The sequence below is a fragment of the Siphateles boraxobius genome, unplaced genomic scaffold (genome assembly GCF_051911475.1).
Source record: "Siphateles boraxobius isolate OS27281-9 unplaced genomic scaffold, OSU_SipBor_1 65, whole genome shotgun sequence".
NCBI classification, from domain to species: Eukaryota; Metazoa; Chordata; class Actinopteri; order Cypriniformes; family Leuciscidae; genus Siphateles; species Siphateles boraxobius.
Window position 1 is genome coordinate 21,875,840 of NW_027509192.1, and position 24,161 is coordinate 21,900,000.

General features: G+C 41.6%; 1 protein-coding gene across 2 annotated transcripts in view; it reads right to left on the reverse strand.

The window, feature by feature from the left end:
• Positions 1-764: 764 nt before the first annotated feature.
• rbl2 (retinoblastoma-like 2 (p130)) overlaps positions 765-24,161 on the reverse strand; it is a 40,081-nt gene continuing 16,684 nt past the window's right edge. For both annotated transcript variants that reach the window (XM_077211479.1, XM_077211480.1), the window contains 16 exons: positions 19,325-19,389; positions 19,064-19,235; positions 18,801-18,964; positions 14,756-14,868; positions 14,542-14,645; positions 13,976-14,113; positions 13,732-13,896; positions 12,502-12,592; positions 12,153-12,383; positions 10,446-10,687; positions 8,671-8,847; positions 7,634-7,705; positions 7,452-7,554; positions 6,252-6,466; positions 4,204-4,368; positions 765-4,116 (listed from right to left, as the gene is read on the reverse strand). In XM_077211479.1, the coding sequence (XP_077067594.1) occupies positions 3,943-4,116; positions 4,204-4,368; positions 6,252-6,466; positions 7,452-7,554; positions 7,634-7,705; positions 8,671-8,847; positions 10,446-10,687; positions 12,153-12,383; positions 12,502-12,592; positions 13,732-13,896; positions 13,976-14,113; positions 14,542-14,645; positions 14,756-14,868; positions 18,801-18,964; positions 19,064-19,235; positions 19,325-19,389 (2,391 nt within the window). In that variant the 3' untranslated portion in view covers positions 765-3,942. The remainder of the gene's footprint in view (positions 4,117-4,203; positions 4,369-6,251; positions 6,467-7,451; positions 7,555-7,633; positions 7,706-8,670; positions 8,848-10,445; positions 10,688-12,152; positions 12,384-12,501; positions 12,593-13,731; positions 13,897-13,975; positions 14,114-14,541; positions 14,646-14,755; positions 14,869-18,800; positions 18,965-19,063; positions 19,236-19,324; positions 19,390-24,161) is intronic.

The following is a 24,161-nucleotide window of genomic DNA, read 5'->3' on the forward strand; positions in this document are numbered from 1 at the left end:
TCGTAATAAACATCATGCACACGCTATATTGCTAAATCTACACGATTGTTCATATCAACAGAAAAAACCCGGGATAACCTGGCTTCTATTGAGACTCCACTTCTTCATAATTAATGATATGCTAGTTCGCTGATAACGATATGCTAAATCCCGCCGGCACGTTGATCTGATTGGTTACAAGGTAGTTTGTGACGTCAGAAACACCAGAGATTTCAAACCGTGTGTTTAGACTTTCTTCACTGCAGTTTTAAGGAGAAAATACGCAGCTATGCTGTCGACTTATGAATTTGTGCATGCTTTGTCTTTAAGCATATTAAAAACACCACATAGACATATAAACAACATTAAAACTCGATTGTCACCACAGGGGACTTTAGTTTGTCAAGTTTTGTCCCTTGTCAGTCTTTATGAGGAGATGAGAAAGCTCATCTGTTGTGCTGCTACAACTGATTAGATTTAGAAAACATCTATGCATTTACTATATAATCTACATGTCTACATATCTATAGAAAATATCACGAAATACACCAAAGTTTGATTACACTAGAAGCATCTGAAAGTCGTTAAGTTATTTTTACCGGCCCTTGTGTAAAAGTAGAGCATATAACTCTAGTGCTCCATCTGCTGGTTAAAGTGTATTATACAATCACAACAAATAAACACTTATTTCCAGACTTTCAAGTCCAATTGGGCGGATTTGGATAAGTGCAAATTTATAGTCATTTAACATATTTTAAAGCCATAATGTTCAAAACTGAATAAGCTTAAATTGCAAATGATCTGTTTATTAATTAGGTGGTACATTTACATTTTTATTCAACATGTACTTGTTGATTGAATCTCACTTGCCGTTTTGTTATTAATAACAAAAAGTAAAACTACTGAAAATATATTCTATAATTCAAATAAAGCTGATATAAAATATAAATATTAGTTGAAAAACTAACTTTAATATACGGACTGGATCACTGACTTGGTGGAAACTAGAATACCACAACTTGAGGTCTTTTTTAATTATTATTTTATTAATGTTGGATCATAATTTAATGCTGGGCTGCTGTGTTAGAGTAAAGCACAGAGATTATCAGAAAAGGCAAAAGGTTCAGGAGAAAAGGCACTTGCAACAAACACACATCTTTTTTTCAGAAAAGAGGGAAGGAAACATTTTCTTATGTTCACAAGCATAAACTACTAAAAAATCCTTTCAGAATAAGATTGTAACACATCGAAAACATGCAGAGAACAAAATAAATAGGACGTCAAGCACTCACCATCTACTATTAACGATTACCTGATGATGTTATTCGTCTAAGGTTAGAAAAATAGCATAAATATATAAACCAGCAATACAAACATACAAGACAGCAAAACCACAGACACATAGAGTGCACATACATCTCTTGACACTATACATTATAAAACTCTTTATGAAAAATAAATCTTTATAAAACACACACGATAAACTCAGAGCAAGATTTGCAAACAAATCCGTTGTTAAGTGCTTCAAATCTCCTTCAGTCTCATGACACATCCGAGCATTTTCAGGCATAGTCTATGTCTACAAAATACTCTTTTAGCTTCAAAAATATCGGAACTGAATGTCATTGGTTGGTCGTGGCTGATCATTTTCATTGTGATTTATTACATTATTTCTAGTCAATTTGTTGATGAAAATTGGCTTTAAATTAATATTTCACCCAAAAATAAAATTGTCATGTTGCTACTCACCCACATGTTAATCCCATAATTACATTTTTGGAACAAAGAATTTGATATTTTGATGAATCTTCACACAGCTGTTTTCTAAAGGATTTAGTTTTTCATGACATGCGGATATTGTGGCCGTGAATTAAGGATTATTTCTAAATATTATTATTATTTAATTCCTCATTTTAGCTTTATGTCGAACAGGAAAACAGGCCTCATTGCATCTGCTTGTTGGAGAGCAGTGACCTCATGGCAATATCTATGGACTTTTAAGGTCAACATATTTATCTTTTTTATTGGGTGTAATAGAATAGGTTAACATGGTTTAATGTAAAAAAATAAACAAAAAGACATTATTTTTCACATACTGCACATTATTACAGCTCCTCTGTTCCCAGTCTTAAACGCACTGATTTCAACAAAGCCCCTCCTTCGGAAAAGCTCAGAGTGCTCTGATTGGCCAGCTGACCCAGTGCGTTGTGATTGGCCGAACACCTCGAGCCCGTGGACGCTGTCCTCTGTGAAATGTGCTGTGCACAAGCAAACTTGAGTTTCACTGCTCAGGAACAGCGTTATAAATAGGAGGGTATTTACACTTACTAAACACTGAGAAGTTCTTATGCGTTTAGTCCGTTCATTTACTTGACAACAGCGTTTGAGGGGCCTGAAAACGCAAACATTTGAAAACGGGTTTCAAAGGGTTTGATCGTTTTTTTTTTTAAACGACACTGTTGTCGTCTCTGTGTAAATTACAAAAAATTAATTTGTATAAATGGTGACGTCATGCGAATGCGTATTACATGTTCAGTCTAGAGGTGCGTATAGTGTTTCTTTACAAAGTGAAATCGCCAACTACTGGCCTGAAAAATAGCTCTATATTTAACAAAGCACATACAAAGAGCTGAACCGGAAGTGATGCGGAGAAAGAGCTGAACCGGAAGTGATGCGGACAAAGAGCTGAACCGGAAGTGATGCGGACAAAGAGCTGAACCAGAAGTGATGCGGACAAACAGCTGAACTAGAAGTGATGCGGACAAACAGCTGAACCGGAAGTAATGCGGACAAAGAGCTGAACCGGAAGTAATGCGGACAAAGAGCTGAACCGGAAGTGATGCGGACAAAGAGCTGAACCGGAAGTGATGCGGACAAAGAGCTGAACCGGAAGTGATGCGGACAAAGAGCTGAACCGGAAGTGATGCGGACAAAGAGCTGAACCAGAAGTGATGCGGACAAACAGCTGAACCAGAAGTGATGCGGACAAACAGCTGAACCGGAAGTGATGCGGACAAAGAGCTGAACCGGAAGTGATGCGGACAAAGAGCTGAACCGGAAGTGATGCGGACAAAGAGCTGAACCAGAAGTGATGCGGACAAACAGCTGAACCAGAAGTGATGCGGACAAAGAGCTGAACCGGAAGTGATGCGGACAAAGAGCTGAACCAGAAGTGATGCGGACAAAGAGCTGAACCAGAAGTGATGCGGACAAAGAGCTGAACCAGAAGTGATGCGGACAAAGAGCTGAACCGGAAGTGATGCGGACAAAGAGCTGAACCGGAAGTGATGCGGACAAAGAACTGAACCAGAAGTGATGCGGACAAACAGCTGAACCGGAAGTAATGCGGACAAAGAGCTGAACCGGAAGTGATGCGACCTGCTTTCCAGAATACAGATGTTTGTTGTAGTTCGTTGTTATCACTTAGCTAAATTAAAATGAGGGAACAATTTGTTCAACATGGCCACGATTTACCTAAAATGAGGGAGCTCATTAGTAGAACTTGGCGACGAATTAATAAGTCATGGGAACAAATTCTTACTTCATTTCCTCATTTAAAGTAAATCGTGGCCATGTTGTACTAATTTGCTCCTTTATTTGAGTGAAATTTTGGCCATTATTTAGCTACATTAAAATGAAGGAACAAATACTGTAGGTACAAAATGGCCATGATTGACCTAAAGCAAGGGAATGAATTAATTGAAAGTGAGCATGAATTAAAAAGTCATGAGAATTAATTATAAATTTCAATCCCAAAGTATGTTTTTTTTTTCTCTTGCATGTCATATGCGAGGCTCAATAGGATATTCCAGAGTTGTTTGGAAAAAGAAAAAATAATTTTGTTTTACATTAAAAGTAGCAAAACAGATTTTTGTTTGTTTTTTGGTGTGAAGTGAATTATTCCTTTAAATACAAACAGCATGTGTGAGTGTCTTTGGGTAGTGTGTGTGTGTGTGTGAGGGGTCAGTGTGAGGAGCTGCGGTCGTTGGCCACGTCCTGCAGGCGCCGGAGCAGCGCCGTCTGGCTCTCCTGGCAGAGCCGCTTGGCGGGCGACTGAAGCTCCTCCTCCAGGCCGATGCTGCGCTTCTTGGTGGGCGTCTCGCCCGTGCGGATCATCACGTTGATCTCGCGGAGCCGCTGTGAGATTAAGGGATGAATTGTTTAAGAACTTAATTTTGATGAAACTGAACAGGAAACGTTTTCACAGGAATGTTTTGTTCTTACGTTGGATGGACTGGAGCTGACGCAGTAGAAGATCTTGTCTCGTGGAGAGATCGCACTGCCGGTCTTGTGTGGAGAGATGTAGATGGAGTGATTGTGGGACAGGAGGACCCGGCGGGGAGAGCCAATGCGGAGAGAGGGATACGGACAGAGGGGAGGAGCTTCAGCCTGCACACACACACACACACACACACACACACACACACACACACACACACACACACACACACACACACACACACACACACACACACACATATATATTAGGGCTGTCGATTTAATGTGTCAACTCCATTAATTAGTTACGTAAAAATAACGTGAATAAAATTATTTAAAAAAATTTGCAAGCAACAAACAAGCAACAAACAGTGGTGTTTCGTTTCTGAATGAAAACACGTTTTGAGCGAATCAATCGAGTAAACCAGTCAACCATTCAATGCCCCAGTCATAAAGAGGCGACTTACAGATGGAAAGTCCTTTCCAGGAAAGTTTAGATTCCTGAATTAATCAGCCGTTCAAATTAATCAAATGAATGAATGACTCACTCATTTAGACATTTACCGCCGCCGACTAGCAGTTTCAGATTCTTATTTACAGTATCATTTCATAATTTTTTTTTTTTAATCATATTTTGGGGATTGTGGATCGGGACTGGACCTCGGGCGGGGGGGCCGGATCGGGACTGGACCTCGAGCGGGGGACCGGATCGGGACTGGACCTCGGGCGGGGGGCCGGATCGGGACTGGACCTCGGGCGGGGGGGCCGGATCGGGACAGGACCTCGGGCGGGGGGCCGGATCGGGACAGGACCTCGAGCGGGGGGCCGGATCGGGACTGGACCTCGGGCTGGGGGGGCCGGATCGGGACTGGACCTCGGGCGGGGGGGCCGGATCGGGACTGGACCTCGGGCGGGGGGCCGGATCGGGACTGGACCTCGGGCGGGGGGGCCGGATCGGGACTGGACCTCGGGCGGGGGGCCGGATCGGGACAGGACCTCGAGCGGGGTGCCGGATCGGGACAGGACCTCGAGCGGGGGGGCCGGATCGGGACTGGACCTCGAGCGGGGGACCGGATCGGGACTGGACCTCGGGCGGGGGGCCGGATCGGGACTGGACCTCGGGCGGGGGGGCCGGATCGGGACAGGACCTCGGGCGGGGGGCCGGATCGGGACAGGACCTCGAGCTGGGGGACCGGATCGGGACTGGACCTCGAGCGGAGGACCGGATCGGGACAGGACCTCGAGCTGGGGGGCCGGATCGGGACTGGACCTCGAGCGGAGGACCGGATCGGGACAGGACCTCGAGCTGGGGGACCGGATCGGGACAGGACCTCGAGCGGGGTACCGGATCGGGACAGGACCCCGAGCCGGGACTCAAACTCAGCTAGCCAGAAGTGTAACTGTGCTAGATTTCTATATTTTCTGAAGAAATTGTCTGTAAAAAGCTTTCCACTAGGATGCAAGTGTGTTGTGTTTGGTTGCCAGGGAGTTGCTAGGCTATTCTAGGGTGCATTTCCCACACAACGACATAACTCGCTGCTTAACTACCACAGTTCAATGCATCATTGGAGAAATTAACAAGCTAGTTGCGACTGTTTTTATAAACCGTAGTAACGTGGCCACACCATCATTTAAGCCACTGTTGTTAATGTCGACACGCAGGTGGAGGAAAAATAACTTCTGCTTAATTAATATCAGATTATCATAGTTAATTTACACCAAACAACAGAAAGCTGTTAATGTACACTGTAGACACGCTCAATCATTTGCGGTGTGACAACAGGGGCGTCCGGTGTAGAAACACTAGAACATAAACTAGTTCGTAACAATGTAACTCGCGACCATAGTCGGCACACAATGCTTTTGGGAAAACACCCCTGAGTAGAGTAGATTGCTAGATTCTGATTGGTTAACAGGTTGTTGCTATGTGGTTGCTATTTGTAGTTACTGGCTGTGTTGCAGTCCTTGAGCCCATCAGTATTTTCATGGTCATTGTCATTGGATATTGACTCAGACTTTAAACCTTAGTAATACACAAGAGATGCAATCGTTACCCCATTTTTCGGAGAGTTGCTGGAGTAACGCAGAGCAAATGGTTTGATCTGTTTGATGTAGACGTGGTTGTAGAAGCGTATGAGGTCTCCCCGGTCCTCGTCCTGCTCCTGGGGGCCCCCGGGGGCCCGGGTCGGGGTGGAGGGTGCACTGCTGGGCTGGGGAATGGGGAGAGTGCTGCTGGAGCGCATGGACACCGGGCTGCTCTCACCGCTGCCTGTACGGCACAAAAACAGGACATCACTTTTTAACTATCATGATCCATTCAAAATCTGCATACGATTTGAGCATTTCCAGGTCTGTTTGGGTGTAGCCTGTAAGCAGTGTTGTTGTGCTCCAGTCCGGACAAGACCAGAATCAGACTCGGACTCAAGTCCCAGTTCAAGACCATGTTTTCTAGGACCAGTCGAGAAATAACTTCATATTTTCCAACTAAAACCTTGTTGTTTTAGTTCTCATTACTTCTCATTAATGCAGACCATACAGACCATACAGACCATATAATCTGAGTATTATCAGAATTAACCTTGAAACCAATGGATTTAATTCAGTTTTCATGATTGCTCAAAAACAGTTCAAATTTATGAAATCAACAGATACATTTTCTAACAAAAAATAAAAATAAATCCATATTACTCTGGAATGTTTTCAAACCAATATCTTCATCTTGCTTGCATTAATTTTCACTTCCATATGAAAATGATAATTTGTTCATGCTTCAATGGTTTATCAACAGGTGTGCATGTTCAAAAATTAAATCCCAAAACTGTGTTGTGAGATATGGGAAAGAGGGTACATTTATAAGTATTTTTGCTGAAATGCATGGCATCATGTCTAAAGCCTCATTGATAACCAGGTCAAAATGGATTGAACACAAAAGGTACACCTTTTTTTTTTGATGGTTATGTATTTTATCATTATTTAGTATCTAAAAAATAAATAAATTATAGTCTTGGCTTATTTGCAAAGTTTGATTGCTGTACTAAAAACATTTTTTATTTATTTCTCAAAACAAACCAGAATGCATCATGAGGGTTTGAGGGATCAAACACAGAATGAAACATCTGGAAAAATTCACTAAGAATGAACTGGTGTTTATTTGCACACTGTGCTGAAACAAGTGTCCACATCATGCAATTCTGTGGGCTTGTAAATTACAGTATGACTAAAACATGACATGTCCAGTGTCAAACGTGTGTTACCTTGTTCTTGGCCTGCTTCAGTGGGTGAGCACTGTCTGTGGGGGTTTTCACTGTTTCCCGAATGCCGTCTTTTCCTCCCAGAGATCAACACACTCCTGTACACCTGAGATACCATTTCATCTTCATTAATACCACTATCATCTTTCCCACTGTTTTTACACACTGACTGAAGTCACACTCACACTGCTGCTGGCCTGAGGTTGAGATCTGTAGCACTTCATGATGTTCTGGAAGGACTTATCCTCTTTTGTCACCTGAACAATGGACAGAACAGTTTAAGTACCCATGCTGTAACACACACACCCCTCCCCAGACCACAGACCATTTCATGAAACAACAGCTACAGAAATTACTTGTGAGCTTATCCATATTGACAGCCCATTTTTACATATCAATGCCTTAATGTGAATGACAGCAAAACTAATCATTACTGTCTGTAATGTACAGTAACAAAAACAGTCAATATAATTTTAACACACTATACACACGAATCTGCATTCAAACGTGTCTAGCTATGCCATTTTGATTTCACACAAGTCGAAATTTCACAATTCGACAAAAACACATTGCAGTAATGTTGTGGACATGAACATAACTCTGCTTTCTCTTTCAGGTCAACAGCTACTTTGTGAAAAAAGTACACTTTAGCATGCTTTTAAAAAAGTACTTTTTATGTAAATAATATAATTTTAAGTGCAAAATAAATGTAATGTTTTTGGACACTTAATTTCAATTAAAATACATAATAGTTTACATTTATATGAAATGCAAGTAGTTTTGAGTGTTTTTTGACCCACTTATATAGGTTGAGGGACTTGAGTACATCTTTACATGCGATTTCATAATTACTTAATTATATATAGTAAAAGTGTACTGCCAAATGTACTGACAAGATTTTATAGTAAACTACAATATACTTTAATTTAATTTCTATTGAAATTTGTACCTTTTACTGGCTGTTTGAGAAATCGGAGTATTTCTGTATGTTTGAGTTTGCTATCATTAAAGACGACTGCACTTAGATCCAGTTTCATCTCTCCTGCAACCAGCCCGTGACAATATGTACATTTTGTAATATTTAGACCACTTCTATTGATTACAATCAGGGTGTGACGAGAGTTTCAACCGGTATAACAAAAAGTGTTTATGAAAAGCATTGCCTACTGTACATTTGATGACATACACGTAAGTAACATTTGTAGATAAATGATGCAAACACCTTAGTCATGACGTAGACGGCACACATGAGGAGCTGGTCCAGATGTCGGTCCATCATCAGGTCAGTGCAGTGCACTAGTGAATACTCGAAGCACGTCCAGATCTTCCTGCGCAGATCCGCACTAATGTCCAGTTTAGCACACAAGTCTCGGAGACGCACACTAGCCAGGTGATATACCTGATAAGGGAAGGGGCATTATTTCTCATTGAATGATATCTAATTGTTTGAATGATTAACCTTGTAAAGCCTAATATATGAAATAATAGTCAGAAAAATATTTTTGAAATGGAACAGTTTTTTGATTCTTTAGGGCCAGATTTACTGAACAGGGCAAATTAGCGTGAGAACGCAACTCTAAAAAAGCACCGATGGGTGTGGAAAGTTATGCGTTTGATCTACTGACGACGAAAACATATACATTTATACATTACATTTATTCATTTAGCTGACGCTTTTATCCAAAGTGACTTACAATTGCTATATTTCAGAGGTCGCACGCCTCTGGAGCAACTAGGGGTTAAGTGTCTTGCTCAGGGACACATTGGTGTCTCACAGTGGATTCGAACCCAGGTCTCTCACACCAAAGGCATGCGTCTTATCCACCGCGCCATCACCACCACATATAATTTAACGCAATACAATGATAAAACAAATATGTATGAATAATCAAGGATATGTATTGATAAACCTAAGTTGCTTTAGTCCAGTAAGTGTTATCTTGAAATTTTATTAACAATACTGGGTTTCATTCTGTTGACTATAAGTAACGTTGCACCTATACCTCTCATTAGAGTATTAGTAGACTGGTAGGGTTAGAAGAATAAGTTGAATGTATAGTTGCAAAGTTACTTATTATAGTCAACCGAATGTTTAAAAGGGACCATCAAAATAAAGTGTTACCCAATATTGTAACATGTACTGTATGGTCAGTTTTGTTTTCACTGTGTTGCTTTGCCTGTTTTCTCTAGTTAGTTTCCTCGGTTGTTAATTAGTTCTACACACCTGTTCAGTTCTTATCTGTTTCAGTTTCCTCAGTTCATATGATCTTAGGGTACGTTTACACAACATTGATATGCTTAAAACTGTGAAGTTTTTCCTTTGAGTTTTCCACGTAAAGACGACACCATTGTCAAAATCATCCCCATTCACACGGATCCGTGAAAACGACTAAAAACGCTGTATTCTGCTGCCAGGCCATTAGATGGCGATGACAAACTAAACATGTTACACAGACAACAAAAACGTACACTTTGAAACACGTTTTCAAAAGTTTGCCAAAATGCCCTTGTTGTGTAAATGAAGGGCCAAAACGCATAAAATGTTTTAAGTTTTTAGTTTAAACCGGTGTTGTGTAAACAGCCCCTGAGTTTAATGCTGTTAGTTTGTTTTCTTCCTGCGATCTCCTGAGTATTACTTGTGGACTTAATAAAAAAAAAAAAATTACGTTTTTGTTATTTATATCTCCTTCGTTGAGTGTTACTACAGCCACAGCATGACAAATATAAGTTATTCTTTCATTTACTTTAATGTAAAGATTTCACAGCAAGAAGATGTGAAAAACAAGCTGAAGGTGGAAGTTTGTACAATTATAATAAAAGGACAAAGGACAATTAAACTTGCTAAAAAAAGTATTGATTGTCAGTCAGAAGGCAAATTGTGTTCAACAACACACTTTTGATCATGTTGATAATCAAGAGGCCTTTTAAATTCAAGAATAAATAAATAAATAAAATACAGTGTACAATTTTACTGGAATACAGTGTATCTTAGTGTACCTTGCGGAAGAACAGGCAGAGAGAGCCGGTCTTTTGTGCTCGTTTGGTGGGTGTCCCCTGCTGAGGGCTCTTCTTGTCCGGTTTGGCAGGGCCAGGGTTGTTCTGGACCGTACCTGTGTGTGTTGCCGTCAGGGCGCCCGTCAGAGCCTGGGCACTGAGGGTCGGCAGAGCCCCCCCACCCTGACCCGTCACGCTCACCTGCACCGGGATAAACGTGATGCCACCGCTCTCATTTGCTATTCCTGAAAACAGAGTAAAGAAAGATGTAAATAATAAAAAGTTTGTACAATCAAAATTGTAATTGAAATAAAATGTTTCCTCTGAACCCTCCACCTCCCCCAGCTCCACCTGCCTAGATCTGTGACAGGATTTGTGCATGTCTATTCATGCAGCAATAGCATGCAGTATCTTACATGCTCACAGCAGCGTGTCTGTGTATCTACTGGCAGTAGCAGCAGCACTACAGCAGATCTAGATCTAGTCAAGACCAATTACATTAACATTGCCATATTCATCAACATGCTAAAACTACTTCGAAAGTTGTCCTTTACAATGCAGTCTGCAAGCCATCGCATCATTACTGCATGGCACAAGCTGATTGGCTTCTGCTTATCCTGGAGCCATTGCTTGCTCAACATTTAAATTTGGTTCAGTGTTTGCTGTCGGCTAGTCCTGCAGCACGCTATGAGGCCCGGTCCCAAATGGCACCTTCATTTGCACTTACGGTCTTGTGGACTTACAGTGTGCGCATGTCCTTTAAGTCCATAAGACTATAGGGTGTCCCATTTGTCATTTTAGGTTTCAGAAGGGTGCTCGCGAGTGTTATGGGCTCTTGATGCGCACTTTTGCCGCGTCCGAAATAAAGCAAACTCCACAGCAGACTTCTTCCCGACAGTCAAAGTGCCGTTACGTCACAAAAGCGCAGACTCGTAGGAAGACCGCAAGACTTTAGGCTGCCATGTGGGACAAGGCCTTAGATTTCGTCTGAAACCCTCCACCTCCCCCAGCTCCACCTGCCTAGATCTGCTACAGGATATATGAATGTCTGTTTATGCAGCAGCAGCAGCGGTATATTTTACAAGATCACAGCAGCGTGGCTGTGTATTTATTGACAGTAGCAAGTCCAGCAGCAACAATGCACATTGTATTAAAGGGATAGTTCACCCAAAAATGATAATTCTGTCAGTAATTAATCTCCCTCATGTTGTTCAACCCCGTAAGACCTTCGTTCATCTTCGGAACACGAAAGTATTCTCACAAAAAGTATTCAGTACGCTTGATAAACATAAGATTGAGCCACTGTAGTCACTTGGACTATTTTAACGATTTCTTTATTAACTTTTCGGGGAACAAGTTTCAATCCCTTAGAAGCCTATGGAGGAGTGATCCAGCTCTCAGATTTCATCAAAAATATGTTAATTCGTGTTCCGAAGATGAACGAAGGTCTTACGGGGTTGGAACAACATGAGGGCGAGTAAATACTGACAGAATTATCATTTTTGGGTGAACTATCCCTTTAATATATTTGTCTGTGTTTGTGGTTTGAGACCAGTGTTTGTGAGTTGTTTGCAGGGGTAATTTTTTTGAATGAATCTGTAATTTCTCTCACTCAAGGATCGCTCAGAGCGGGGTTTATCCGTAGCATCACCTACTGACTAACAGATCGATTAAGGTAGTGGTGATAATTTTAATATTTTGATTTTACACCTTGAACAGGTATGGTGACAGTCTGGCCGTTGTTTGCTGTGACAGTCGCTGTTGCCATGGTGACCACAGTCTGTCCGGCCGAGATGGTGCTGACCAGAGACGGCTGGGACACTTTGACAGGTTGAGCAGACTCAGAGGTTGTGTCTCCATCCACGAACAGGCGACGACAGGCTGTGCCAGTAGGGGGCGAGCTATAGCGGTCATGGAGAGACGCAGGGGACGGAGAAACTCCTGGAGGAGGAAAAGAAACGACATATTCAAATATGACAGTTTTGGATTGTTTCAATGAATGTTTACAGAAATCATCATGTGTTCAGTCATGGTGCTTGTTTCATTCAAAGTCAGTCACCTTTTCCTGCAATTTTACTGCTGAACTCAGTCTTGTTGGGAGTGTGTGTGGTGTTTCCTGAACCGTCCTCCAGGTGTTGAGGAGGCATTACCTGTAATATACATATGATTATTCATATCAGCCATCTTAATATCGTGTGCATTGTAAGCCAATGTTTTTTTCACTTTCCAAAAAATGGGTCTGAAAATATCATTAGCACACTTTATTCTAATATTTAGAAATATGTGCACTTAATTGTACTAAATGTGCACTTGTAGTTTAGTGAATATTAAAAATATATATAAAAAAAACTGTATGATGAAGATAATATAATATTGATGAAATTAAAGGCCACTTAAGTGTTCTTTAAAGTGAGTCCACTTCCATGACACATAAGTACACTTTAATAATGTTAATTTTTTTTTTAAATCATTAAGTTTTAGTAAACTTTTGTGGTGATTTAAAGTACACTTATTTTGATGTGTTGACTAACATACATACACATGTAAAGTACTTGATTATTATTTTAACTTTAATGAGTTATTTAAAATTACATTTAAAATGAGTATATTTTAACTTGTAGGCTACTGTAAAGCAAATGTACTGCACTAAACATTTAAAATTGTACACAAAATATATATTTTACAAAATAATTTGCTAGAACATCAACAAGTTAGAGGGTCCTGTGAGATATTTGCGATACCAAAAATATCCAGCAGGTGACATGTTTTTTTTTGTTTTGTTTTTGTTTTTATGCTTTCTCCTGCCACAAATTAACATAATATCTATCACAGTTTCACTTCTATCACAGCAGTGGCCAAATATGGAACATTAGATCTCAGACCTGTCCAATTATATGCGTTTTGTCAAGATTTTTAAAAGAAAACAAAATCGTGGTAAATTTCAAAAATGAAATGGTACATTTTGAAACATTAAACCATCAACTAGGGGGAGGAGACTACTAAAAGGTTTTAAAGTACCATTTCCTTGGTAACACAATGTCAAATTTCAAAATATTTTTCCAAAGGATGAATTTTGAATCTTTAAGCTTTGGAATAATACCTAATTGAAGATGTGTAATGGAAAAAAAGGCAATAAATGAATAGCAATGACCAGCTACGTCCAGTGTCATGCTACCGGCTTCACACTGAAATATATTTTTTAAAGTAAATGATTTACATACTGTTTTTAAAGTATACTGAAGTGTACTTTCTTTTGATAAAGTACTGATGATGTTTATATTGTTCTGACCTCTTTGCAGGCAGGGACACAATGCTTGGCCTCTCGGATGCTCTCCCACAGCGGGGAGTTTCCTTTCCACGCCAAGGACTCCAGCACCTGCTCCTCCACATGGTTCAGATGCTTGACCACCTCCCGGAAAAGACCGTCCTCCGCCCGGACCAACACCTCAATCACCTGTGAGTGACACAGAAAGGCGCTTGACTCTTTGAATGAATGCAGACCATGTTAACGGTTGTTTTCTATATTCATTTACCTTGTAAAAGTAATAAGCAGGGAGGTCAAAGATCTGTAGGACTCTGGGGAACTGTCCCGGTGGTCTGTAGGAGAAGATGACGATCTCCAGACAGCAGGCGATCAGGGAGCGCTGGAATACGTCCTGCTCCAGAATGCCCTGAGACATATACGATATCCAAATCAAATCAAATCAAAGTTTATTTATACAGCACCTTAAAAAACAAAGTGTGTACCAAAGTGCTGTGCAACTTCAAACCGATTAGATGAAACACAGAAAAATACAAGGAAAGAAATAATACAATATAAAAATAATAATAATAATAATACTATTATAAACATTAAGTCAAAGCCTAACGGTCCTTACAAAGCAGCAAAGGCCTCATCAAACAAATATGTCTTAAGACGAGTTTCAAAGGTGTTTACAGAGATAGAGGATCTGATGGACATTGATATAACATTCAGAATACGTAATTAACTAAAGTGTGCAGGTAATGCTCAATAGTTTTGCAGTGAGGTCTACATTACAGTCATGGGTTATTTAGGGCAGATTGTGTGATTTATGTTTGAACTGAATATGAAACCTACAGACAGGTCCACGTCTCCAAGCCTTTTCTTCTCCTGGTTGATGATCACTTCCAGTGATTTGTAATAAAGTGCCTCAGCCAAGCAAAAATACTTCACTGCAACGTCTGTGAAACAATATGCCCCAAATGTTTTGATATCAGTGTTTGAATTGAATCGTTACAAATTAAAGCAGTTTTTAGGAGGATATGACACAAGAAAGCATGAAGATGCACACCTCTTGCCACATTCTTGTTCTCCTCTCCTGTTCCCTCATAATTGTGAAGAAAAATCTCTGACATATCCTTCAGCCTCGCTGCTATGGCCTTACTGGGGTCTCGTACACAAGATCTGTGGTTTTTAAACAGAAAATATTCCAGTGCACAGCAAATATCACTGCAATCACAGCTCACTGGATTCACTTGTGTCATATATTACTGGAATTGGATTTGAACTTGAAAAACTGAATATACTGACGCCTTTCCGCAGTTAAAACAACATTCCTTCTTATGTTCATTCATGTTTATTTGATGCTATAAACAGTGTTGTGCTAGTTACTAAGATATAGTAACTAGTTACAGTTACTAGTTACTTCATTTAAAAAGTAACTCAATTACTTTATTGATTACTTACATCAAAAAGTAATGCATTACTGTTAAAAGTAACTTTTTAGTTACTTAAAAAAAAACATTCTTTAATGTTCCCATTAATGTTCTTTTATGCGTTAAGGTGTACACAAACACAAAACTGACTTAAACAGAAAGTAATGTTTAAACACTATTTTATTTAAGTCAGACCAGCACAAACTGAATATATCACAAGGATTTCTGAAGTGACTCGCTATGCTGACTCTCGATCTTCGCAGTAGAGCCAGAGAGAAATGCACATTTCATACGGATTACATTAGCAGACAGCAGTCTGTAGTCTGTTTTCTTTCGTTTTGATTTGTTCTGTTTAAAAGTAGACATGTCTGTGAGGCAAGTAGGTTACCTTATATGTCGAGTTTCGGTTCATTTATGAGACGAGCTCTAGTTCACGCGCTGGCGCCTCCGTTTCGTGATTATCTATCATCTGCTATATTTACTTCTTATTTATTAAATCCAGGCAATTGCTTGATGAAACATTGATTAAAATTAAGATACAATTAATACAAAACGAAATTCACTTTAAAGAAAGGTTTTGTGCTTTCTGTTTGATGTCTATGTGAAAGTTTTAAAGCATATTTTAGTGCCGCTTTCAGAGCGCTCACGTACGGAGAACTGTCACGTCCGTAACATTGTTTCCTCATAAATGCGAACACTAAAAATAAAATAATATAAAATAAATATTTTGTGAGAGACTGAGAGCCAACCCTTCTTCATCCGGTGGGTAGTATTACTTTGGTTTGCGCAGTGTAATTCACAGAATTACTAAACAATATTTTAGGTCTATAAAATTCAGCCCGTATAAATGTGCATTTTTAAAGCTTAGAAAATGGACAAAATTCATTTGATTCTAATCATAATGTAACTTTATTGTGAAAATGATTTCTTTATAGGCTATTTGCTATATGTATAGTAAATCCTTATGTTTTTATCCAACTAGGCTATGTGTGGGCCTTAAGTAAAATACGGGACAAATCGTTTCCCTTATTGATTTGATACGGGACGCATCATTTTACTTGTAAATAGGGGACAATTCCGTATTTTAAGGGACGGGTGGCAAGCAACCCTACCACCAATCCTACAATGCGTTTCTGCTGCAAACAGGTTAGGCTGTAGGCTACACTTCAGCCAAAATTAATTAATTAAAAAAATTAACGGACAACGCACCATATGGTAACGGTAACGGAGTTAATTTATTTAAAAAGTAATGCGTTACAGTATGAGTTACTGTCAAAAGTAACTGCGTTTCAGTAATTTGTTACTAGTAACGCGTTACTGCCCAACACTGGTTATAAATGAACTAGAAGGAAGAGATGATCGGTTAACGAGCAGCTTTAACTGAGGCTCAGCGATCTGTCACGACACATGAAAGAGCCACAAAACGGTATTTATTGTTTAAATTTCTTTTTAAAAATGACCAAATTTGAACGGTGAGACTTTTTTAAAATATGTTTAATATCAAAAGTAACCGAAAAGTAACCTGGTCTGTCCTGTCTGTCAGCGTATTGTCAGTCTCCTCTCTGATCCACGATGTATTATTCACTGCGTGAGAACATGGTGTGTGCGTGAGAGCGGTGTAGCTTGTCGGACATAACGACAGTAACTAAGGGGGGCGGGTCTTTGCGAAGGGTCAAGTCAATGGAATAACTTTTTACTGGGTTGACAATTAAAGCGAGACACTACAGGTGAATAGGGTAACATTTTTATCTAGCAGATATCGCCATGAAACTTTGCCAGTTGATTACCTACATTAAGATGAGAAAAAAATGTATTACAAATTTTCTGTAATTTAATGTTTAAATATGGAAATTAGGCATTATCTAATTAAATAAGCACTAATTTGCATATATTGAAAAAAACTAAATCTGAGTATTGGATAAAGCCAGGTTCAAAATTATTTTTTCATTGTGTTCACATATTAGATGGGGTGAAAATTACCACGGGATTTATGGATATCTACTTTTGTTATCCTGTAAATCAGAATATACTGCCAATAGCCTTAAAAAAATGATTTTCGCCATGTTTTTTGGAATAATCAGGCTAGGAATAATATATTTACAAATCCCTCACTAAAGGTTTATTCATAATATAACTAGGTACAAGACTGGAACGTTTGGTGTAGGAGTATGAGAGAATAGTCATTTTGAGAAAACGGGCTTTAAAGATTTATATTGTAAAATGAGATTGCGCATTTAGAGTTAAACCCCCCCTTTTACTTCCACGATTGGTTGCTGATAAAAAGGAAATGACAATATTTGGATCTGACAGCACTGTACAGGAGAGAGAGAGCTTTCTAACGGTGTGTGTGATGAGAGGGTGCAGATCGCGATCGCAGAGCAGAGGGATGATTTAAAACGCCAACTTTTGATGAATTTATGAGAAATCTACAGACGCAAACAGACAAAGTGTAGTAAAATAAAGACCTAAATGTATATTTCGGACTTTTTTTCACCACAAGTCTGAAAGAAGACATGTTATTGAAGACAAATATCCCTAATCTCAAAATTGACCAGTGAAAAAAAACAAACAATGTTTTTGCCTGCCGTGTCTCGCCTTTAAAGGATTAGTTCACCTCAAAATGAAAATTTCCTAATAATTTACTCACCCCAATAGCATCCAAGATATCCATGTCTTTCTTTCCTCAGTGGAAGAGAAATAACTTTTTTAAGGAAAACATTTCTGGATTTTTCTTCGAATAATGGACTTCAATGACAACCAGCGTTTTGAAGTCCAAATCAATGCAGTTTTGAAGTTTTGAAGTGCTTGAAACGGCTGTGCACGATCACAGCCGAGGAGGAGGGGCTTATCTAGCGAAACAATAGGTAAATTAAAACAAATATATAGATATATATACTTTTTAACTACAATTGTTCGGATTGAGCTGATCTGCAACGCGCTGGGAACTACGTCATCACGTTGAAAGGTCACTGTCGATATTGCGGGCGCCGGCGGAAGTACCGCCCCACTCGACCGTGTGAAGGAGGATAGTTCAAATTGTATTGGTCGCTTTGTAAACAGTAGGTATTTCCAGCGTGATGACGAAAAAGTAATAAAAAGTATAAATATAATTTTGAAAATGACCTATTGTTTCGCTAGATAAGCCCCTCCTCCTCAGCTGCGATCGTGCACAGCCGTTGAAGCACTTCAAAGACCTTTGAAACTGCATTGATTTGGACTTCAAAACGCTGGTTGTCATTGAAGTCAATTATTCGAAGAAAAATCCAGAAATGTTTTCTTTAAAAAACTTAATTTCTCTTCCACTGAGGAAAGAAAGACATGGATATCTTGGATGCCATTGGGGTGAGTAAATTATTAGGAAATTTTCATTTTGAGGTGAGTAATCCTTTAAGTGAAATCACAAAATCAGTTTCCCTGAATATCTAGAACCACATTTGACTAGCATCATAGTTTACTGGAATAACTGAAATCACAGTTGACTAGCACTGGTTATTTTAGTGAAGTCACAATTCACTGGAAACAATGGCATGGTAAGCCAAATGGAATCAAAGTTCATTAGAATCAATACAAGAACATTCCATTGGATTGCAGAGAAACGTCTGTAAATGCAGGTGCTCTGCTTCTTGTAGTTGGCTGCATGGTGCAGATTGAGACTAACAAAGAACCAAGTTTTGGGATCACCTGAATACGTCTCTGAGTCTCATGCTGGGTCTGTATTTAAATCCCGTCAGCAGCGTGTGCAGACGGCCCACACTTTGCATCGCCATGGAAACGGGGGTACCCACCCTGCTCTCCGGCACGTACCTCCTTCCTGTCAAAGGAGTACACACTCTCAGAGCAGACGCCTGTGAAACAAACACACGTTTACTGATCAATATCAAATCTTTGTTCAGTGTCGAGAATTAATGTTATGTGTATTTAATTGTGTTTGTACACACACATACTGTCATATAGTTGTGAAGGGGGTTGGTGGGTTGTTCCTGGTTCTCTATCCCTTCACAGAAACAAGGTCCTGGGGAACCAATGTCTTCTCTGGCTGCTTCTCCCAGAAACACTCTCTCATCCAGAGAACCGGATGATAGCACATGTTCCTCATACACACGGTTCAGAGAAGCACTGAAGAAACAGAAGAGAGTGTAACCTACAAGAGAAGTGTGTAAGAAGCTTCATGCGGATTACGTGATTCACTGAGAAGAGATGCTTACAGACTGTCACCAAAATTCACCGGCTCCAAAAATCCTGTCAGCGTGTCTTCTTTTCCTTTCAAAATCTGTGAGATGGGAAATGGCAAATGTTGCATATACTTAGCTAAACTATATTAATAAAATAAATAATAAAGCAAATTATAATACTACTTAAAGCCAGTCTAAAGACATCATGACATATAATTTGCAACATGTTTAACGTGATGTTGATATCATGTTGCCTTCAAACTTGAAGAGGATGTCCTGACACACACTGCTGTTCAAAAGTTTGGGGTCGGTAAGATTTTTAATGTTTTTAAAAGAAGTCTCTTCTGCTCACTAAGGCTGCATTTATTTGATTAAAAATACAAAACAAACCCAGTAATATTGTGAAATATTATTTCAATGTAAAACCGCTGTTTTCTATGTGAATATATAGTAAAGTGTAATTTATTCCTGTGATCAAATCTGAATTTTCAGCATCATTCCTCCAGTCTTCAGTGTCACATGATCCTTCAGAAATCACTATAATATGATGATCTGATGCTCAAGAAACATTTATGATTATTATCACAATTGAAAACGTCTCGGGTTATGACTATAACCCTTGTTCCCTGAGAAGGGAACGAGACACTGCGTCGAGAATCGACACTTTGGGGACGCTCCCTAAGCGTGTGCCTCTGAAGTAAGAATGAAACTAATCCAATCCTGATTGGTGTTGCGTCGTGATGTAACATGTGACGGCATAACCGGATGCATAAAAGTGACGCTGACACACACACACATCAGCTCCGCGATGAAGCAAGACGCTCTAAGGCCTTGAGGGGCGTGGCAGGACGACGCAGTGTCTCGTTCCCTTCTCAGGGAACAAGGGTTATAGTCATAACCCGAGACGTTCCCTTTCGAGGGAACTCAACACTGCGTCGAGAATCGACACTTTGGGGAACGAATGCCCACTAAGCCATGCACCGAAAACAGGCCTGCCCCGGAGTGAAACTGATTCAGGCACTCAGCTAGGACGAGAGCACGTGTGCGCCAAGCGTACTAGGGAGGTGCAGACTATAGAACCTAACAAAAGTGTGTGGGGTAGCCCAACCGGCTGCCTCACAGATCTCCTTGATGGGAACTCCCGAAAGGAGGGCCCTAGAGGACGCCATGCCTCTAGTAGAATGAGCCCTAACGGCCAAAGGTGAAGGGAAATTTCGCACCTTGTAGGCCTACTTATGGTTTGTATAGCCGGGGGCCCCTAATAGGTGATCCAAAACACACTACAGTAGGTCCGACCTCCTCCAAGAAGAGGACCTCTCAAGGTAATACTCGGAACTCTGACTGGAGGGGCAAGGAACCTCTCCTTTTCTGCCGACACATGAGGTGGAGGATGAAATACTTGCAGGACCATGGACCTAGCCATGATAAATTGCACTTAAGGCACATAGCTGGGTCTCGGATGCAGGATGGCCTTAACTCCGCCGGGGGCACACCCCAAGCAAACTGGCAATAATGCCAGGGCTTGGAGATCTCCCAGTCTCTTTAAAGAAATAGCTAAGAGAAAGGCTATCTTGAACGTGAGGTCCTAGGCGAAGCCGACTGGAGGTATTCGAACGGAGCCAGGGATAGCCCTTCGAGAACCACCGCCAGGTCCCAGGAAGGAACCCTGGACCTGACTGTCGGTCTCATCCTCCAATACCATGGAGAAATAGTATGACCAGTTGGTGCCTCCCTAAAGGCCCAACATTTAGTGGTGCATGGAACGCCGCAATGGCAGCCACGTACACCCTACGTGTGGAAGGGGAGAGATTCGCAGAGAAACAATCTTGAAGAAACTCCAGAACTGAAGCCATTGGGCAGTTAACTGGGTCTAACTCAAGTTCTCTACACCAAGTAGAAAAATATTTCACTTGAGGCCATATAATCTCCTAGTAGACGGAGCCCTAGAGATAAGTATGGTTTCGACCACCCCAGATGATAGACCAGCATCTAGGTACTGAGCCCCCTCAGAGGCCAGACCCACAATTTCCACAGCTCTGGATGAGGATGGAATATAGTGCCCTCCGCCTGAGACAACAGACCCTCTCCTCAGAGGAATCTGCCATGGCGGAGCTATCAGGGGTGAAATTAAGTCTGAAAACCATACTCGGGCTGGCCAAAACAGGGCTATCAGAAGAAGACTGATGCCCTCCTGACGGACCCTCTCCAGGACCCCCGGGAGCAGAGCGATCGGGGGAAAAAGCGTACAGGCGAAGCCTTGGCCAGGCCTGTACCATGGCATCCAACCCCAGCGGGGCTGGATGAGTGAGGGAGAACCAAAGTGGACAGTGGGATGGACGTCCCTCGAGACACAAACAGATCCACTTCCACTGGTCCAAACCTCTGCCATATGAACTCCACCACCTCTGGATGGAGTCTCCATTCCCCAGGCCTCAGCCCCTGCCTCGACAGGATGTCCGCTCCCTGATTCAGATCCCCCGGGACATATATTGCTCTTATAGATAATATTTTCCCTTGGGGCCATAAAATGATCTGATGCGCCAATCTGGATAGAGGGCGCGATCTGAGTGTCCTTTGTCGGTTTAGATAAGCTACCACTGAGACGTGGTAACCTTTGATGTCTGTGAGGAAGCTTCTCAGAGCCCTGAACACAGCCAACATCTCTAGGCAATTTATATGCCAAGAATTATGAAGGTCCTGCCACAGACCCCTGGCAAAGCGGCCATCCAAGACCGCGCCCCAGCCAGCGAGGGAAGCGTCTGTCGAAACAGTTTCCCGGCGACATGACGCCCCTACCACTAGCCCTTGGGACAAGAACCAAGGTTTCTTCCATATTAATAGGGAACGAAGGCATCTGCGCGTAACCTTTATTATATGGAACGGATTCCCCTTGGGGTAAAAACCCTTGGCTTTGAGCGACCACTGAAGGGGCCTCATGTGAAACAGGCCCAAAGGAATTATGTTGGATGCCGCTGTTATGAGGCCCAGCAGTCTTTGAAATTGCTTTTCAGTGATGGCCTGGCCTAGCTTTATCCCGGACACCATGGCCAGGATGGATTCGATACGAGCGGGAGACATACGTGCCCGCATCGTAACCGAATTCTATACCACGCCCAGAAGAGTAGTCTTCTGAGCTGGGTCCAACACATTTTTCTTGGTGTTGAGCCTCAACCCCCGGTTCTGAATGTTGCCAAGGACGACATCTCGATGCCGAACTGCCATTTCTCGAGAATGGGCCAATATGAGCCAGTCGCCGATGTAATTCAGTATACGGATGCCCTGAAGCCTCAGTGGAGCCAGAGCCGCATCCATACACTTTGTGAACGTGCGGGGAGAGAGTGCTAGGCCGAACGGAAGAACCCGATATTGGTATGCTTCGCCCCCGAAAGCAACCTCAGGAACCTCCTGTGACATGGAAGGATGGAGACATGAAATAAGAGTCTTTTAGATCCATCGTGACAAACCAGTCCTCGGATCTGATATGGCTCACGATAATGGGAATAGTAAGCATTTTGAACCTGAATCTCCTCAAAGAACGATTCAAAAGCCCTAGATCTAAAATTGGCCTCAGTCCGCCATCCTTCTTTGGAACTATAAAGTACCGACTGTAAAACCCGGACTCCCTGTCTGGTAGGGGAACACATTCTATGGCCCCTTAATTCCAGTAGAGTCTGTACCTCTTGTTCCATAACCCGAGCCTGTTCTGGAATCACTGCAGTCGGTACCACCCCAGCAAACTAGGGAGGTCGGTGACCGAACTGTCAGAGGTCCTACAATTAGGACCTCTTCGCCTGAAGGACGGCCCTCAGGTCATCCTTCTGGCTGGAGGACTTCGGTTGAGAGTGCTTCCTCTGTTTGCCAAACTCCCGCAGGAGGGCCTCTAGAGGCAACGCTCTCTTTTTTTTTTTTTTTTGCTTCCTGAAACCTGTCAACGACTGAAGTGACATCGTTGGAAAACAGGCCAGAAGGAGATAGCGGAGCGGCCAACAGGAAATATTTGCCTCACTTAGATCTTTAAGAAGATCGGCCTGGTACGCCTGCAAAATCGTCCTAGAGTGCAGGCACGCACCAGCCTGACCTTTTCTTTTCTAAATATTTTACCAAATGAACTAGGCTCTCGAGCCTGGCTTCGGGTATTAATCGGGATTCGTTCTCGACCCCCTGAAGCGGGTTTCCGGAAGGGCTGGACCGAAAAAGATTCTCGATTGGCGAACGCGAATGCTGCCTGGCCGCAAAAATGTGGGGCGGACAGTGCAGCCTGCGTTCGCTGGAAACCGATGTGTCCCGAAACGTTTTTAACGGAGGAAGAGCAACATCGATTTCCTGCACCATATAAGCCCAGCCAACAAGTGCAGAGGTGTCCCTGCACGGTTTGTTGGGCAGCGCCGGGGCTTAAAGTGAAGATGCCGGATCAGGAGAAAGATAGCACGCTAAAGCTTCCTCCATCTGCGGCAACTTGCCATAACCCGACTCTCTCGCACCCACCACATTCGAATAAACATATAATGAATTTGGTGAGATACCTAAAGAATGGGGTTTTTCCCAGGATCTACACATATATATTTATATTTTTATAAAGATCTGGGAAAAACAGTAAGCCCCGGCTCTGAGGTTGTGAACGGTGCTGCAGGAATCTCTCGTCTAGTTCATTTTGACGGGGATCATCCTGCTTATTTTGTGGCCAGCTCATATATTTTATATATATAAATATATTTATTTATATATTTATTTAGTCTGGCCACCGCACGCATCACAACCTCCACGAGCTCTACATAAGCAGAAACATAAGCCGGCGAGTGTGACTCATGTTGCTCGTTCCCGATGCTGAGCACATCTACTTCCTTATAAACAGATAGCTCGAGCACTGGGC